The sequence below is a fragment of the Oncorhynchus clarkii genome, chromosome 4 (assembly GCF_045791955.1).
Source record: "Oncorhynchus clarkii lewisi isolate Uvic-CL-2024 chromosome 4, UVic_Ocla_1.0, whole genome shotgun sequence".
Lineage (NCBI taxonomy): Eukaryota > Metazoa > Chordata > Actinopteri > Salmoniformes > Salmonidae > Oncorhynchus > Oncorhynchus clarkii.
In genome coordinates, this window is record NC_092150.1 from 14,616,349 (window position 1) to 14,635,527 (window position 19,179).

Sequence of the window (19,179 nt, forward strand, 5' to 3'; positions counted from 1 at the left end):
ATTTTATTTTCAAAGCTTTGAACCATAGTAGCAAACATTTGATGGTGTTGCTTTAATAGTTTGTCAAATCAATTGCAAATCATTTCACCGTTTCAATCAAAGTTATTCCTGACTAATGATGTAAAAATGTACTAGGCTTAAATGACATCACAGGCACTTGATCAACCGTCTGTTGGTGTGGTGTTGTTCATCCCATGATGAATTTGGGGCGGTCAGTTGATGTCTTTAAACAGGAGCTGAAACTGGAACTGTTCTTGTTTATCCAATTCTCCAGCCATGTTTCTGAGAACTCTGGAGAGGAAACTCTGTTAGTCCTCCTCTAACTGCTCCACCACTTTGCGGAGCTTGTCCACCAACACTGTGAAACAGACAGACTTGATTACACAATCTGTCCTGGGTATTATAACACCTCTTAATGATGATGATCAGAATGGAAATAAGAAACAATGACAACAGGACAAATAGGAATCAATATGGAACAGGTGAAATAATTGTATGTAGGTCTACAGTAGGTCATAATGTCTGGGCCTATTAGTTGTGTGTTGAAGGTATTACCTCCTGCCGTTGGCCTGTGGAAGCTGTCATAGGAGCGACAGGCGTTGATCAGTTCTCCCAACTGTTTTGGGGAGTCTTCAGGAAGAGGTTCAGTATATTTGTCTTTACTCACCCTCTTTAACACCTCTTCTGGTAAGCAGTCTGATCAGAAGACGAGAGAAAACAGAAATGGAATGACAGATGTCTAAATATGACAGAGTAACCATATGCTTATAGAGAGAGAGAAAACCCAATCATGCTATTTTCAGATGTATCATTGGCATTGCTGTTAGTAGAAAGGCTGTGATTAATAAACACTAACAGAGTTGACACACACCTCTGAAGGGAATCTCGCGGGTTGCAATCTCCCACAGGACAATGCCAAAACTGCAATGGACACAATTCAAACAGAGTGAGCTTGCAGTAGACTGAGGGCCTACATTAGACTAAAAAGTACCATTTCAACATAAAAAAATGTAATGGGTTTGTGATTTTACATTAATTTACAATATCTGAGTGTGTGATGGAAAGCTGACCTGTACATCTCACAGGCTTTGTTGTAGGGGTTGTTGATACTCTCAAGCTGCTCCGGGGAGCTGTAGCATAAGGAGCTGCAGCATAAGGAGCAGCTCTTCCGGTCCTTAGACTTCTTCAACGAAGTCTCTGTTTTCACCAGCTCCAAACCTCCTAGCTGACCACACAACAACTACATTGAGGTGGAGTACTTCGCCTATCACTTTGTAGTGCCAAACACACATGGATGTGTAGTGGAATGCATTAAACCTCATACCTTCACTCTGTACCCGATATCTACTAGGAATTTTCTGCTGTTGATGCATCCGTGCACTTGAAACTTCTTCTCAGACTGGTGTAATCTACAGTGAGAGAGGGATTAGCTAGTCATGTCAGGGTAGCTCAGTGTGATTAGGATACGCTTTCTTGTTCTGTGAACTTTGGTGAGCAGGGCACAGATACAGTGTACCCATTATTTTAGTGAAGGGGAAACACCAGACCATACTGTATATTATTGGTGGGTAGAAGTTAATAGGTGGATCATAAGATGCATGAATAGCATCCAACATTCCTCTGTTGAATTTAGCCAAATTGTACCTAGTGACATTTGGCTGTGACAGGGGTGCGACCATCAGAGGTGTGACTTTATTAGCCAGCTTTTGGTGTCGCTTTCCGCCGCGCTGGCGGAACCCTTTCATGTCCGCCAACATTTCATGTTGAAGGTGTCTGTACTGGTTGCGACAGAGCCTTATTCAACATAAAAGTATGATAGGCCAATTCCTTAGTTCAAATTGTATAAATATAACACATTTATGGCAACGACATGGCAGAGATGGTGCTTCATGTTTAATAGGTGTACTGTCTGGTCTACGTGTGTAAGGCACAGGGTAAAGAGTGGTATACTGTACCTGTAAAGGCCTTGTGCTGCATCCAGACTCATGCGGGCCCTTCTGTCCCAGGGCAGCTTACTTTGGGAATCCAGCACCTCTCTTAGACTGCCCTTCTCACAAAACTCCATCACAATAAGGTAGTTTGGATTGGGACCTGCAGGACAACAAGGGTAGAGAAAAGGATATCATATCCTGTAATCACATGGTGATTATATCCCATCTCCTATTTGTTCAGCAACTATTTCACATACTGTAAAACAAATAGAGTAACCCACTCACCGCCCTCTTGCTGGACACAGATCCCAAACATTCGCAGGATGTTTGGCGACTCAAAGCGCTTCATAGTCTCCACCTCCTTTTTGAAGATGCTTCTCAGCTGACTGGGTGGGACAAACATTACCGATTAGACAAATAGATGCTTAGAACTGAAGTTTATACTAAAATAATTCTGAGATGTCTTGTATGCTACGCTACATACCTTGGGCTTGTGGTCCTTGGGTAGGTGTATCTTTTGATGGCTACTGTGAATTTGTTATACTCTCCTTTGTACAAAACTGAGTTGTCATTTTTTAATATGGGCTCTTTGGGCATGTCGTAGGTCAGCTCCTCTGGCTTGATCTCTCTGATGTCTTGAATTAAAATGCTGGGCTTCTGTACTGTAAATGGGATAACACACAACAAAGCCAATAAGATACAGTCACACAGGCACTTAGGAACATAACAGATCAATTACACAGATAACTCAAGGTACCACAGGACAACACACAGTGTTGTAAAATACAGTGCGGATGGGGGGTGCTTGCCTGGTGCAGGATGCAAAACTATGCTGTGTTTTGGGATCTGATTTGAATGACATATTGTTTACCATCCCATGCACATAATTTTAATCTGTGCAGAGTGCCGTCAATATAGTTTGTGTGAGTGGAACAATAGTGCTTGTAGTATCAAACAGAAACGTAGAAAGGTGTAAACCACACAGGAACAAACGAGCAAACAGACTCTCAGCCCCTTTTTATCACCTGGTGCTAGTTGGGAAATGTGAGATTAATGAACACAGAAGTTGCTCAGAATCCAAATGAAATAGTAGTTACCAAATGCAGTATGATGTTTGAATGTGATCAATTGGCAACAACTAAGGACAAAACATTTTTTAGTTACATTAAATTAGACATTTATCTATATAGGCTTACTCACAGGTTTCCAACATTGCTTTGATGTCTTTCACATCCTTTTTGGTGGAGTCCATTTTCTCATGCATTGTGTCCATTCTTTCCTTGGTGCCCTCCGCCAGAGACTGTAGCACTGTGGGTTATATTGGCACCGATATGACATTTGTCTGATACTGATATTAGATATTTTCCTTGCCAAAAAAAACTGATACCGATAACCAATATTATAAATTTTAGCTGCCTTTTAAGCATTCTAGTACAGTTAAATAGTTAACACACACACACAGCAGTCTAAGGCACTGCATCTCAGTGCAAGAGGCGTCACTACGGTCCCTGGTTCAAATCCAGGCTGTATCACATCCGGCCGTGATTGGGAGTTCCATAGGGCAGCGCACAATTGGCCCCGTGTTGTCCGGGCCATAAAAGTTACACACACCCTGACCAAATAGATATTTTGTTGGCATTTTTGTATGTCCCCATTACCAGTAAATCATAATATAAACCTATTTCTTTCACTAACTTGCTGTGCTGTTTCGTTGTTAATTTATTCAGTCGTTTCATTCTCAATCAGGATTTCTATGGAACGCCGGCCGTTTAGGTCTTTGGGTGTCAAAAAAGATACACGTCAAATAACACAACATAATCTGTTTCAGTAGCTATAGTTTGCGTTAGTAATGCAAATTCCACTTAATCCTTATTGTGTCTAGCTTCATAACACATAACCCAGTCTCACAAGCCAGATGAAGCTAGCTGGCTGCTTATAATGTTAGGTTTGGGCAACAGGGATTAATAGCTGGCTAGCTATTTATTTGCATGAACTTAAATTAAATTGGCAACCTAGCTAATACTTACTCACAAGGATTCCTAAATCATTGCTTAGAATAATGAAAATGACTGCAGTTTCTACAGGTAATTGTTTTCAGGCTGGTTGTATTGGTGCTAGCTAGGTAACGTTAGCATGCTAAAGCTAGCTACCCCAGAAGTTGCGGTCGAACAAATGATGCTTTATTACCAAAGCGGTATTGTAAACACATCGTTCGTGGCCGGTGTTTACTTGTTTGCTGACTTTTGTACAGCTTTGACAGTGCTACTGTATCTTTTTTTGGTAGGCAAAGACTCGAACGGCGTTCCATCGGAAAAATTGCACACTTAGTAGTGTTAACCGGTGCTCGACCAGTCGGCAAAAGCCAACATCACCCACCACAGAGAACGGTTGATTGTCAAGGGCAATGAATTCCATTCCAATCTGAGTTGTCTCGCTGAAATTTTGTTTTGTTGACTGCTCGATCCACACAGCAGACATGGTGGGCTAGTTTAGGAATGCTGTGTTGCACGTATAGCTCAACATTTTATGTGGCGTCATTACATCATGAACCTTCGTTAAATAGGCATGTACGCCATCGGGTTTGCATATCTGCCGTTAAACTAAACGTCGGCTAATACCGATGTTGGCATTTCTAGCAATTTTTTTTTAATCGTCCGATAACGATATGTTCACCGATATATCGTGCATCCCTAATTGGCACAATGTCACCTGCATGAAATTGCCCCACCCCACACACGGTGTACTCGGTGTCTCACATTTTTGCAGCTCCAGACAATCAATCTCTCTGTCTTCCTCATCCTCTCTCCATCGTGTCGCCTCTTGAAACACCTGCTGTAGCTTCTGTCTCTGGTCCACCTGCAGGGCAAGCGAGAGCACCTGAGCTGCATCATTCAAGCGCTCATTCAAACTTTCAAAATCATCTCCCTGGTCGTAGGCCTTCAGGATGCGCTTCAGGTAGCTGGCACTGGCATATTTCTTAACCACATCCTGGGCAGATTCTAAGGTGAATTTGAGCTCACTCAGGCCGTTCTCCACATGGGCAGGGTATTCCCCCAGCCCCTTCATCTTTACCGCCCTCACCAGCTCTTCCAAGGCTTTTACACGCATACCCAAACGCTGACATCGCTTCTTGTTGGCTTTCACTTCACCACATAGAGAGTAGAGCTTCTCCGCTATGCCCAAGATGGGATCTATGATGTCCATGGCTGGAGAAAGAAGAAATGGTTTTAAGAAATGCAGTCGACAAGGTTTTCCAAAAACATAGCTCTGAGAAAGTCTATCTACCAAAGCTTATATACAGTACAGTATACTAACTTGTTGACAGAGCACAAACCTTGTTCAACAATTTATGTTGAACCCATCCCATAGCAGCCTTACAAGTTCTGGCGACATCTCTCCCGCTACAAATCAGTTAGACATTTTATGTGCAGATTGTATGTATGTAGGCATTGTTACCACCTGAGGGCATTGATGATATCAGCTGAAACAGTACATCAGGTCCTTAGGAGTGTATTCATTCCATAAACGTTTCCCATATAAAAACGGAAAGAAACTGAGAGTGACCTACCTGAATTTGTTCAATAGAAACTCTCATTTGCGTTTTCTGTTTGTAGTAAACAGTTTGTTGCAAAACATTTAGCAACAGATTAAATGTTTGGCAACAGAATCGGCGTAATGAATACAGAGCAGGTCTTTTCTTGACCATAACCACTTATTTCCCAGAAGCTATTTTGGCACTGAGTAATGTCAGATAATGTATTTTGAAAGCTAGTCAGGAAGAGGAAGGGAAACTTGCTTAACCCTGATACACATCTGATGTGAGGTACTAATGAGCTGTTTGAGTTCTTGCGAAAGCTGAGGGAAGTTTATTTTGCCTTAATTTCAAAAAGAAATGATCACCAGTCATGACAAACAATAAGGGCTGGTTTCCCAGACCCAGATTAAGCTCTGGAATAAAATGTACTTTAAAGTGAGAAAATTGCTGTTGATGGCATGGATATGATGTGGCTACCTCTTGAAAAAAAATTGTGTTTTAGATGCATGCCAGCAAACCCACTACACAACACTAAACAATACATTAATTTCACGATAACCTTGACAAACGGTGTCCACAAACTGTTAGGGCCTACATAAAGCTGTCCCAACACCTTATCACTGCTACACCTGGCTATCAGTGGAGCCTTGTCTGGCAGCGAAACAGTTCATTCAGCCTCATTTACTGCCTTTTAAAAAACATGGCTGACTTGCTTAAACAAATGTGGTTTCTACAGACAATTGAGATGTACAAACTATGGAATAAGTGGACAAAGAGTGGATAAGAGACAATCTGTAATTTCAACGAAGACAATGAGTGAGCTAGGATGGACATAGTCAATATAACTATTTGTTCAGCACTTTTGAAATGTACAGCGACAGAATTCAAAACATGGAAATTTCTTACATTATTCTGCCTGTCCACCAAGTCAGAACCGTAGGATAAATATAGGGGGCATATAAGTAGACAATGAAAGCTCTTACAATATTTGACAATTACATTTCTCTAAAACTCACTTTGTGAGTCCAAAATCAGCAGTCCCATCAAAGCTGCTGTAGATATAATGTGATTTGACGAAATTTTATCTGTGACCAATGACCTCTGGCATTCTCTGGATATATGGTGATTTCAAGACAACTGGGAACTCTTGAAAAAAATAAGGCTGAATCATGAAGACGTCAGGTCAAGGCTCTCGAAAGAGGCCCGAGTTCCCGACTTGCAATTCCGCGTTGGATGACCGTTCAAACGTATTTTCCCAGTCGGAGCTCATTTTTCCCCCCCAGAGTTCCCAGTTGTCTCGAACTCACTGAAATCAGATTTCCCAGTTCTGAGTTTCAAGTTGTTTTGAGCGCGGAAAAAGTAATATTGGATTGACACCATGGCCTATGTTGAATGTTTATCCTTTTAAGATTGGAAAAGAGACCCTTGAACCCAGACTCGGGACCACACACCCACTCCACTGAATTTGAGTTCTACCCTTAGGTTTGGTGGTGACAGTGTCCCCATGAGTGACAGAACACTGAGCCAATCACAACAGAACTAGAGAACATTACTAACGCTCTGTATTTTCCGTTGGCTGCCCCACCATCACAGAAAACACTGAGCTTGGCTGGAATACCTGCCTTTTAGAGATGCCTTACTCAAGAAGGCAAAAAATAGACCAAGTTGGTATGCTAATTTTTCACACAAAAAAGACTGTTTACAAACTTAAATCTGGCACCTATTAATGCCAAAGTAACATGCAATAAAAGATGTCCCCTCTCACTCACGTGACTCAGCCAATAGTGGACTAACGCTACGCTTCGAACACGACATCGTTTTTCGCAAAATAGTATGCGGGATCATCTGGATATGTATGCAACAAGAGTTCGTTTTCAAAGTAGCCCAATTAGCAGAAAACTGCAGACATGGCAACCCTGCTTTGACTAGCCCTTTAGTCAGCGAATCAGGGCGTCACCATGGAAACAAGAATGTATGGCAGAAAGACTTGCTTCAAGCTAATGTAAAACCTCTTAAGTATGCCCTTACCTTTTATTTTATCTATTATTTAACTAGGCAAGTCAGTTAAGAAAAATTATTATTTACAATGACATTCTACCCAGGCCAAACCCTAACAACACTGGGCCACCCTATGGGACTCCCAATCACAGCCGGTTGTGGAATCGAACCAGGGTCTGTAGTGACACCTCAAGCACTGAGATGCAGTGCTGTAGACCGCTGTGCCACTCAGGAACCCAAGGAAATATTTGAGGGTCTCTATGCAACGCCTTTAAACAAGTCACTTAGGTAAAGAGAAATTATTCCATACCAGACTCCATTAGATCAAAAATTCTGAAACAACTATATTAATTTGGGAACATGTCGAAAAGCATTAAACATTTGTGGCAATTTATCTAGCTTGCTGTTGTTAACTCATTTGTCCTGGGATATAAACATTGGGTTGTTAATTTACCTGAAAGGCACAAGGTCCTCTACTCCCAACAATTAATCCACAGATAAAAGGGTGGATTTCTAGTAATCTAGTAATCTCTCCTCCTTCAGGCTTCTTCTTCTTTGAACTTTATATGGTGGTTGTCAACCAACTTTAAGGTGCATTACCACTACAGACTGGAGTGTGGACCTCAGTTCATCTTTCAATCACCCATGTGGGTATATGCTCCAAAAAACCACTGAGGAGATGGGAGAGGCGGGACTTGCAGCTCGTCAAGTGCCTGGCTATGCACGCACTCGTTGCAAGCAGTGTGGTGCAATGTTTGAATAACAAGTATGTGCACATTTATTTTGCAACACTTGCGTGTGGTCAGCATGTTACAGTATTTTCAACTTCTACTCTTACTTCACTAAATTCCTAAAGAAAAAACCCAGTAAAAAGTACCCAAAAGTACTGACACTCAAAAGTACTTCTTACATTTTTACAGGAAAATGGTCCAATTCACGCACTTATCACTTATCAAGAGAACATCCCTTGTCATCCCTACTGCCTCTGATCTGGCCTAATCACTAAACACAAAGGCTTTGTTTTTAAATTATGTTGGAGTGTGCCCCTGGCTATCTAAATATGAATTTGAGATGATTTATACTTTTACCTGTACTTTTGATACTTAAGTATATTTGAGCAATTCCATTTACTTTTTGTATATTTAAAACAAAATACTTCTACACTTTTACTCAAGTATGACAATGGAGTACTTTTTCCACCACTGAACAGATCCCCCATATCACTAGTAGTGATATTATTACATCTGTTGATTGGTTGCATTATCGATTGTTCCACACTTGGAACATCAACTGTTCAATGACAATCAGCAGTTTTTGCATTAGACAGGAAACAGACACACTCTAATAAGAATTTATGATGAATGGTTTGAGCAAAAAGTATTGTTCTCAACAGCAGGATGTAGGCTGTAAGACAAATCTCACGCATCACCAGCACTTGTTATTGTTCTCTGTTCAACTTCAAACCTATTGTAAGTTTGAAATGAAACATACCCTGAAAGGCTGTTGTTGTCAATGCTGAGACTTCACTGACATCTGAAACTCAATGTGATCTCCTTTCAGTTTCAGATGTCAGTGAAGTCTCAGTACCAACAAAACAACAGTCTCTCAAGGTATGTTTCATTTCAAACGTACAATGTATGGAAGCCCATTCCCACCACCAAAAAAAACATTACAATGTCAATACTATCTCAACATTGCAAGATACTAACTTGACATTTCTAGAGAGTAGAACATATATATATGCTTCTTCATTTGTAGCATTATGTGGCAATTTCCATCTATCCACGTTGCAGTGATCAGCACAAACTACTGGCCAGATGGCATTTGCCCCAACACTTTTGATTCAATTGAATAAAAAATATTGACACAGTAGCATTGAAAATAGGGACAAAGTACTGTTGTTTAGACTGATTTGCCTCATGATTTGTCAACTCATGCACAATTAACAGGGTGCTTCAGTCTGATCTACTGTAGCCTACTGATAACAACCACAGCTGCAGGTAGCCTAGAGAAGCCTATGCACTCTTGATTTCCTCTAGCCAGGGGAAACAAAGCGGTAATGTTATGTATTTATTGCCTAAAATATGCCTATTTATACATGTATGTGTTAAGAGAAAATATTAATGTGATCAAATTCGGTTTATATTTACACTTTGGCTGGCTAGGCTGCCTAGACTTTATCAATTCCAAATCATTGGTTTGAATTAATTAAATATGTGAAATTGAATTAAACAATAATGTATGTTGATGCTACTTTTATGTACAATATTCAATTATATTTGCATATGATAAAAATAGCCTAATATATTTCATATGCCATAAACTATTGTTTTTTAAGTTTCACTCAATTCATTCTAATTAACTTAATCATTATGACACACCCTTCACTATTGTCATTGGTTGCACTAATTGCACTCTTTGTCTACATAATCTTGTTCAAGTATTCATGGTGTTATCCTGAAGAAGATGATGCCGAAACGTTGGTGATGTACCCAATAAATTACTGGGAGTTTATATATGGAGTGTGCAAATCTTTTTATTTTTGATAGTTTATTGAATTAATCAATCAACACAAAGGTGATGACATACTGTGTGATTAACCTTCACATTACAGATGCAAAGTCCTACACAATGCAACCCTGCATAAAGCAAGTTCAGTTCTATTATCCAATCGCAGTTGTCTAGTTTTTTTTAAACAATATGACCTGCTTCGAAAACATCTAGTCCCATCATAGCCCATATAAAACTGTTTAACAGCTGATTTATTTCTATGTCATACCCTACAACTAGGGTCTGAAGTTTTACCTGGTTAGGTAGCCTACCAGATCCGGAACCACCAGTCTGGGACCTGTGGTGTCGCCTCTGAAATCACCACACTGTTACAAATGAAGACACATTTTCTATAAGTATGGTCTACTATCTAAAAATTTCGACTTAGTACATACTTTTTTTTAGATAGTATCTTGACATTTATTTTATAGTATCGACATTTTTTTCCATAGAGGGATTGGGCTTCCATACCCTTTGTGTACACCTACACCACTTCTACGCACAGTAGAGCTGTGCACTTCCCGTGATTATTTCCGTTCATGTCTACTTATCTAATTTCTTTCTTAACAATAGTAATAGCATGTTATATGTTCTTAAATGCATGCCTATGCCTTCTTACTCAATAAAGAGATTCCAAATTACCCAATTGTTGAATAAATAAATACATTTGACAAATCAAAAGTTATGAAATCTGCCTAAAATGGCGCTGTGTGCAGTGGAAAGATGATGCTGCCTTTGCCCCATCCACGAGAAGCTTGGCATTAATATGATCCAAATGAGATTGGCTGGAAAAAAATTTACAGAGCGGAACGAAAAGTACTATTCGCTATAGTGCAGTGGCATCATACACGCGTTGTACATTTATTTGGTCATGTTTTGCTTCCGTGTGGGAACAACGCTCTTGTGCCTTCATTGGTTAGGATTTACATATTGACATTTCTGTGTGAAATGGGGAAAAACACTGAACCGTCGGTAGCTATATAGTTGGTAAAATAAAAAAATTAAAAACTTGCAGCTAGCTAGCTACACTGTGAACATATCTATGTACGTTTGCGTTTGATGGCATGCTTTTTTGATTTAGTAAGTAGCTAGGTAGCTAGCTAACAAAATGTTAACCAGGCTTGGAGTTTTTGGTTATATGAACATTGTCAAAACACTTTGCACTAGTACAAATAGGTACCTTCAAGGCTTCGCCTCAGATAATGATATAAAGAAATTTATTATAGAAAACACTGAGATAGTAAGAAAGCATAACTTGACCCCAGAAATCCATTTGAGACTGTTCACCCCAAATTGTCGGTTTTGGCATGCAAGACCAGAACTGTGGCCTTTCTCTGACCCATTCTGGGCAATATACTGGCCAGGGGGACAAGCACTCGCCAGGTATGTTATTGTTTTGAATGCACTATTGTAAATTAATTACCACTAATAAGCCCATAATATAACCCACCACCTCTCTAGGTATCTATTGAGTAACCCTGGAGTGTCACAGGGCAAGAGAGTGTTAGATCTGGGGTGCGGCTGTGGAGCCTCTGCTATAGCTGCCAAGTTATGCGGTGCTTCTCATGTAGTAGCCAATGACATCGACCCTGGTAAGACAACACTTTTGTACATTTCACTGATTGATTCTATCCTTGGGGTATGAAGACCTCTGTCCTGATTCTCCCTCGTTCCAGTTGCAGCCATCGCGACCCAGCTGAACTGTGAGCTGAATGGCCTGAACCCCCTCCCTTGTGATATGGAGAATGTGATTAGTTCAGAGCCCGAGGAATATGACCTCATCCTCCTGGGAGACATGTTCTATGAGGAGGCATTGGCGGACAGCCTTCACAGCTGGTTAAACTGCTGCATCCAGACCCACGGGACACAGGTCCTGATAGGAGACCCGGGGAGGGCCCAGTTTGAAGGACACGGCATCAGGAGGCTCCTGCGTCAGGAGGCTCAGTTTGAACTGCCTAAAGCTGTCAGAGAGGAGAACTATGGACTGACCTGCAGCACTGTGTGGCGCTACCTGCCTGAACTCTGACAGACATCTTTCACAAACCCACATTTGTATGTGCTTTAGAGCACTCCTTCAACTGTTGTTGTTCGTGACACTTGACATATGATTGTGGAATTGCTATCAGCAAGTGCCTGGCATTGACTCAATTAAAACTTGTCAATCTTCTTTGCCATGAAGTCAAATGTACTGTTAAACAAACACCTCTTTTGATATCTCAAACCTAAGCATATCTCTTTTATTCAAAACCCAGCAATAATGCCACAGTAGTATGGGGTGTTGTCTCAACAACAAAGTTGTACACAGATCTATGATTTGAAAATGACAAGTAACAAATGTAATACAGTACATATTTCAAATGCAATCAATCACATCTGTGTTAACAATAAGGCATGTAAACTTACACTGCAGTCAGACTGCAATCCAATGACCTAACAGTAGGGGGCATCCACACTCCTTACTATCATTCATGACATGTCCTGATTTAGCCACTACCTCCTGACCCTGAGTTGGCTCTATAAAAATTATACTCCATATTTATTCATCTGGCAGATAAACACGCCCTTTTTAAATAATTCAGAGTCAAAAATAGATTAAACCCTTGGTTTTCTTTGGAATTATTTGAGCTCATTCAGAGGAGAAATCAGGCTTGGGCCAAAGCAAGGAAACTGACTCTGTAGTGGACTGGCAATCCTTCAGACAATTGAGAAACAGATGTACTATCTCGTTTAAGAAAGCTAAATCAAGCTACTTTTTAAGCTCTTATTTTGGAAAACAGTAAATGCACTGAGCGTACAAATTCCTCTTCATCCCTGCCTTATCAAGTTCTGCCTGACTGACATAACTGAGAAGAATGTGATAAGTGATGCTTTTAATCATAATTTTATCTCGGCATGCTTTTTATTTGAGAGAAACGGCGGTATAGTTGACCCTGGTCAGTCAATCATCTGCTCTTCCCTTTGCCAGACTCTAGCTGACTCAACAGTTAATCTGTCAACTTCTAGGGAATCTTTGTTTTCATTTCAACAATTTACTATCTGTTATGTGCTAGATGCCTTGCTTAAGATTGATGTAAAATAAATCCTCTGGCGCTGATATGCTTGATCCATTTTTGCTGCAGCTCTCTGCCTCTCTGATTGCTGAATCATTAACCTGGTACTATCCCAAGGGTTTGTAAGGTGGTCCATGTACGCCCCTTCACAAAGGTTATGACCCATGTGACCTAGATAATTATCGGCCTTCTTGCCTAGCTAAAATATTAGAATCTTTGATTAATTCTCAGCTACCATCTTTCTTATCTTTGAAATGTATTCTAAATGTACAGTGCATTTGGAAGGTATTCAGATCCCTTCCCTTTTTCCACATTTGGTTGCGTTACAGCCATATTCTAAAATGTATTAAATAAATGTTTTCTCACATCAATCTACACACAATACCCCATAATGAAAAAGTGCAAACAGATTTAATTTTTTTGCAAAATAAAAAAAAGTACTTTAATTACATAAGTATTCAGACCCTTTGCAATGAGACTTGAAATTGAGCTCAGGTGCATCATGTTTCCATCAGCATACCTTCTGTAATGAAGGTCATGTATGCATTGGTACATCTTATCTTCTTTGTTTTACATAAGAAGTACAAAGGCAAAGAAGCCCATACCTTCCTGAGAAGAGCCTTTACCTAACATACATACAATGAACCTACTACTATGTGAAGGGCCCAAACAGAGAGAGAAGCATGTTTTTTCCATGTTACACATATAGTTAAACAGGCAGTTCGCATCCCAGTGTACCTGAACAGACTTGGCTCCAACATATTATTTATTTCCAAATGTAAGATTGTATCACTACTTTTGTGCTTACATATTTACAACAGGAGAAGAGAGTAACCATTTCTAAATCAAGGACAGGGTGCTGCGTGCATACAACCAGGTTACAGCAAGGACATCTCAAATGAAGTACAGTGAAAAGCATGTCCTAAGTGCATTTACAAAAAAACAATTGTTAGAGAATAAATAAGAAATGTTTTTCTGTGTATAAATTGCAAACATTGACAGAGAATAGAACACTGAGCAGCACATCCAACTAACTATCGAGGTTTGATCTTCAACCACTGTTATTGATGATAATCACACTACAAAGCTAAGATTTACTGAGACCGGTGTTTTTTTCTTTAGCGGACTGTAAATAACAACCATTAGCCTAGTTCAGTCACTTTGGTCCCAGAAGCTTTTAAGGAGTTTGTGTGTGTTCTTTCCATCCCTCCTCCTGCCATCCTCTTCAGTGCTCCCTTGGAGTAAGTACAAGTTGCTCCTAATGCCTTGATCCAGGGTCAGATAATCTAAGGGGTAGGTTAAGGATTGTGGGTAGGGTAATCTGTTCCTAGGTCTGCATTTATGGGTAACTTTTCCCTCAGTACACTGTCCATGATACCTGTTGGAACTTATCTGGGTCTAAAAGGTTATGCAGGGCCTCTTGATCTGAAAGACAAAGGAGGTTAAGGTTTTAGCTGTTGTTGGGTTTTGAGAATGTGAAATATACTTATTCATTTCACTGATGGAGTGCTAGGATTTAGAGGTTCTACACCAGATGTTAAGGGTTATAGGAGGAAGGTACATAGTGTGTGCAAGTAAGCTTGGAATGTGTTGAGTGCAAGGAAGCAATTACATGTGGCAGGCATTGATAAGAGGAGATGGGTAGAGATTTTAGAAACTAACAATGTCAATGTGGGAGAGAGTGTATGTTATATGTTATTGTTAGCCATCAGAGATCCTCTGGCAGGAGAAGAGAGACAGATTGAAAAAATATCTAATTGGATAACTCCATCGGCAACATTTCTAATCAGCTGTGGAGTGAGCTTACGGTACATTCTTAATGCTGTTATAGTAGACAACTTATACTTTGAGCTAAAGGCTCACCAGTGATGAGAGGACATCCATCGAAGGTAAAGATCCGGACGTTGGGGCAGCTTGTAAGGACAGCCTTCACGGCCTTGACTGTCAGGTTACGACATCGGGCCAACTGGAGTTCCTACAACACATCCAATCACATAGTTTATAGATCCCTGTCTGCCTAGACATAATACTCTGGCTCCAAAATAACATGGGAAAACGTCACACTTGGAAGTCTTTGTATAAAAACAAATAAGACTTGAATCAAGGTTGGACGTTATCTTTCCAAGTGTGCTTAGATACTAAGTTGCTGCCATAGCCATCACCTTGAAGAACGTGTGCCCATAGCTACTTTTTTGCACACTTATACTATACTAGGGGTATTAATTTATCATTTTAAGTTTGAACAAACAAGATCTACACAACAACAAAAGCATAAAGGGACAGAGTTTATTGTCCTCTATGAGGAAATTATTGTTGGTCTTCTTACCTTCAAACTATTAGAGCACGGTGCAGTAGCCAGCCCAATGACACCCTCATCTGTAACCTGAAACAAAGCACATATGATCTCAGTTTTGCTGAGGTGATTGACTTACTTACAAGCAATAAGCAGTGTACATTAGCTACATCAGAAATCTGGTACTTCTAATGTGCGTTGTGGTGGAAAAACCTCTCAGAAGGCAGTTGGATCTCAATATACAAAAGCTTTATTACGAGCATTCATGCAAGGGAAAAAACAATTAGACTTGCTCTTTGTTCATGCAGACATTTATAGAAAAAATGGTGAGGGGTGTGGGGGGTCACTTGGATGAGTCAGTTACTTCTACTTATCACTAGATAACAGTCCCAGAGGTAGCAGACAAATCATACCAAGGACACACAACCTCAGTTAACAGAAACCACAAAAGATTGTTTCACAAAAAGTTAGAACATGGCAGTTTAGAAACAGTTATAAAACAGTCTGATTAAGTCAAAAGAGCAACTTGAAACCATGCGATTGAGCAATCTTACGGATACTAAGAGGAACAGGATGACCTGTTCCTTATTCAGGCCATATAAGATGACAAATTAAATGTTCCTCTTCCAAAGTACCAACCTGGTAATGCTGTGTTCCAGAGGGATAAACCATAAATTCCTGTTATACTAAGATAATCTAAATCTTAGGAATAGGAGGAACGCAGCCTTCACAAAGTATTCAGTCCTAAACCCAGGGTTTAAGTTTATTTAGAGAGATATGTCATCCAATCTGTGCGTGAATCTGCAGTGAAAACGTAATAAGCATCTCACTCACTCAATTGAATTACCTGGGTTCCCGAGAGATTGAGGCTATGGAGAAGCCTGCAGTTTCCTGCCAGTGCCAGCAGGGCGGCATCTCCCACAGCAGAGCAGCCCCAGAGGGAGAGGACCTCCAGCGAACTGCAGCCGTGGGCCAGCGCCAGGACCCCTTCATCGGTCACTGCAGCACACTCAGTCAGATCCACGACCTGCAGGCCTGGGCAGGAGGCCGCCAGGGCCCTCACACCTACAGAGAACCGACCAATCAACATGTTAGTTGTATAGAGCAATGTAATTGTATTAGATCACATCATATGTCATATTGTGTTGTAATAATATTTACTTTGTGGGTGCTTATATTTGATCAGTTTCACACATGTACAAGTCTGTATTATATGCATGTGTGAATTGCAAATGTGTTTTTTGCATATCCCAACTCCCCCTGAGACAACCTCAGAGTGGGGTCACAGCAAGGGTCAGCCATTATCAAAGGCAATGTATTGTATTATGATGATCATTACATTGTAAAGTACTGTATTGTAAACAAAGAGATGGTCCAGATGGGTTTTTCTTTAACACCGAAAATGTTCAGTTTGGTAGGCAGGTACCATCTGAGGTGATGCTGGGTTGGCCTCGCAGAAGGATCATCCGGAGCTGCGGACAGCGGATCTGTTGCAGGGCGGAGTCAGACACTCTGCAGTTCACCATGTCCAGCTTGTGTGTCCCAAGATGCATCAGCTGAGGACAAACACAGTAGGAAGTGTGCAGGAGTTGGTTCTATCCCAGTAGTAACACAGAATGAATAACATGACCTTGATTAGAATCATGTGTGTTAGTGCTGGCCAAACCAGAGAGGAAGAGAGGCCCAACTCGGGGGAAAATCTGTCTTTTTTTTGTTTTGTTTCGCCCACCAAGCAAGAAGTTTTTGTATGGAGGTCAATAAGAGTGTGTCGAATTTGGTCATCAGTTTTTTTTTAGGGTTTATTTGCAACGTGAGGTGGATTTTATCAAATAGAAGTTTTGTAATGCTTAAGTTGTTACAAATGTACTGATAAGTAGGACACGTGACATCCCGGCAACTCTGAGAAAAAAAACGTAATATTGGAGTTGTCTCAGGTTAGCTAATCATATTCATGGTATGGGGCTAGTAGCATAGCGCATCTCTCCATTGAATACAAGCAGTTCACCTCAACGACCCTCATCGAATATTCAAAATAGGATTACTATATTGAATTGTATCCACCAAGCCAAAAATAATAATAGGTGGGAGCTAGACAGCTTGTGTCGTGGAAATATATTTCTCAGATACCGGAACTTGTGAATACAAATAGACTTTATTACAAAGTAACAAGCCAAGCTGGTTCACGATCAACCAACTTTCCAGCCTCGGCACACACTTTCTATACAGTTTTCATCCTTACGTCACACACATAGTAACTCCTCTTTATGTTAATGACTCATTCCCTCTGGCATTTAGCCACCATTATCTTTTTGCCTTGCACTCACTTCAGCTTGGTTTCCATTTTCTTATTGGCAGACATTGGGGCATAGATTCTGTTGGTGGCGTAACCATAGCAAAGTTACAAAAATAAACAGACATGCACACTCCTAATGCATGTGCATGTCTAATGGTGCTTAAGTAATGCAAACCTATGCTCATAATGCACGTCTAATGGACCTCACTGGACTAGGTAATGGCTTCCATTAGCCTAATGACCTAGACACACATATAGAGTGCACTGATTCTGCTTACTACTCTAAGATGTATAATGTGCACACATGTACTGGAAAATTCTCAATACCTGCTGTGCCGCTTTGTGGATGACTCCCATTGTTAGGGTTGAGAGATGTATCTTGTCAGTATATCCATAATCCTTGGCTAAACACATGCCCTAGCTCAATTGAGGGCGCTGCTGGTGGATGATATATGTACTGCTAGGCTGGAACAAAAACCTGCACACAGCCAGAACTGAAAGTGTCCACTGTGGTTCCAGAACAGGAATTCTCCAGAACCACAGTGGACAACCGTATTTCATATAACACACAGCTAATACCTGGCTGATGTTTAGGTCGGTCACCGTGCCCTGTGATGACATGATTCGTAGCAGCGTGTCTTTTATGCCCGCAGGTAAAGCCATGCAGTTACTGAGGTATCTGTCCGCATAGATTGCGACATATTCGGCGCTTCTGCAAGAACGGAAATGTACATCAATGAACATGTAACTATCTAATTAGTAGGTGACGTTAGTTACCCTAGACACCTAGCAAGCTAGCTAGACGAATTGTTACAAATCACATTTCATAGACGCTCAAAAAACTAACATTTCTGTAACCTGTCAGAGCTACCCACTCACATATTCAAAAGCGAATCCATTGCCAAAATGCCACTCCTGTGTCTGGGCAAGTGGATATGGAGAAGCTAACCTCCTAAAGCTAGCTCCCTGACAGGTGATCCAAACACAGATAAAACAATGAGCCAGATATCTCACCAGATGTATAAATGTGAAGCATCCGGTTAGAGTTTCCACTCACTACCAAATTTGGTGACGACAGGAAGCCCAGTGGTCGGCTGTGGGAAAAGATGGAGGAAGATTTTGGCCGAAATTCAGCAAATATTTTCATCGTTGAAACATTTGATCTCCATACAGGTTTCTGTTTCCAAAATTATAATCTGTAACACAGAGTGGACTGCGTTTTTGACAAATTGTTACAAAAAAATATATATATATATTTTTAAAACCTTTGTTTAGAAGGAGTGCAAGGGCGAATTGAATGATTGCAGCCTCGCTCTTCACAGAATAGGCGATCAATGCGCAATGTCGAACAATCCCAGTCAGTCACTTTTCACCCGGGGCAAACTACACCTACCCGGGAGAAAAAGTGTATTTTATGCCTTTTTTAATTATTTTAAATGTTTTATTGTAATCATATTACAGATACTTTTGAACAAAAAAAAATACTTTTAGCCAGCGGAAAATATAAGTATTGCGCCGTGATTGGCTCA

General features: G+C 40.5%; 2 protein-coding genes across 2 annotated transcripts; one reads left to right on the plus strand and one right to left on the minus strand.

The window, feature by feature from the left end:
• Positions 1–56: 56 nt before the first annotated feature.
• On the minus strand, positions 57–18,626 carry LOC139406482 (antagonist of mitotic exit network 1 homolog (S. cerevisiae)). The gene is made up of 16 exons (XM_071149111.1): positions 18,530–18,626; positions 18,230–18,362; positions 16,784–16,913; positions 16,205–16,422; positions 15,391–15,447; positions 14,928–15,039; positions 4,688–5,137; positions 3,132–3,239; positions 2,416–2,593; positions 2,217–2,317; positions 1,956–2,091; positions 1,325–1,409; positions 1,071–1,225; positions 872–921; positions 556–696; positions 57–358 (listed from the first exon to the last, which is right to left on the minus strand). The coding sequence occupies exons 1-16, from the start codon at positions 18,547–18,549 to the stop codon at positions 309–311; spliced, it is 2,124 nt and encodes a 707-aa protein (XP_071005212.1). The 5' UTR covers positions 18,550–18,626; the 3' UTR covers positions 57–308.
• On the plus strand, positions 10,888–13,108 carry LOC139406481 (electron transfer flavoprotein subunit beta lysine methyltransferase). Its single transcript, XM_071149110.1, has 3 exons — positions 10,888–11,397; positions 11,476–11,606; positions 11,691–13,108. Exons 1-3 carry the CDS (start codon positions 11,123–11,125, stop codon positions 12,038–12,040), a joined length of 756 nt encoding a protein of 251 aa, XP_071005211.1. The 5' UTR covers positions 10,888–11,122; the 3' UTR covers positions 12,041–13,108.
• Positions 18,627–19,179: the final 553 nt, after the last annotated feature.

What these genes read in the sequence shown, in the direction of transcription:
- LOC139406481 (XM_071149110.1), top strand. Translation starts at nt 11,123, where the DNA reads ATGTTAACCAGGCTTGGAGTTTTTGGTTATATGAACATTGTCAAAACA. An exon ending in GGGGGACAAGCACTCGCCAG is followed by an intron (nt 11,398 to 11,475) that starts GTATGTTATTGT and finishes CCACCTCTCTAG; the next exon opens with GTATCTATTGAGTAACCCTG. An exon ending in AGCCAATGACATCGACCCTG is followed by an intron (nt 11,607 to 11,690) that starts GTAAGACAACAC and finishes CCCTCGTTCCAG; the next exon opens with TTGCAGCCATCGCGACCCAG.
- LOC139406482 (XM_071149111.1), bottom strand. Translation starts at nt 18,549, where the DNA reads ATGGATTCGCTTTTGAATAT. An exon ending in CCAAGGACCACAAGCCCAAG is followed by an intron (nt 2,318 to 2,415) that starts GTATGTAGCGTA and finishes TGTCCCACCCAG; the next exon opens with TCAGCTGAGAAGCATCTTCA. An exon ending in CCGCGAGATTCCCTTCAGAG is followed by an intron (nt 697 to 871) that starts GTGTGTGTCAAC and finishes TCTTCTGATCAG; the next exon opens with ACTGCTTACCAGAAGAGGTG.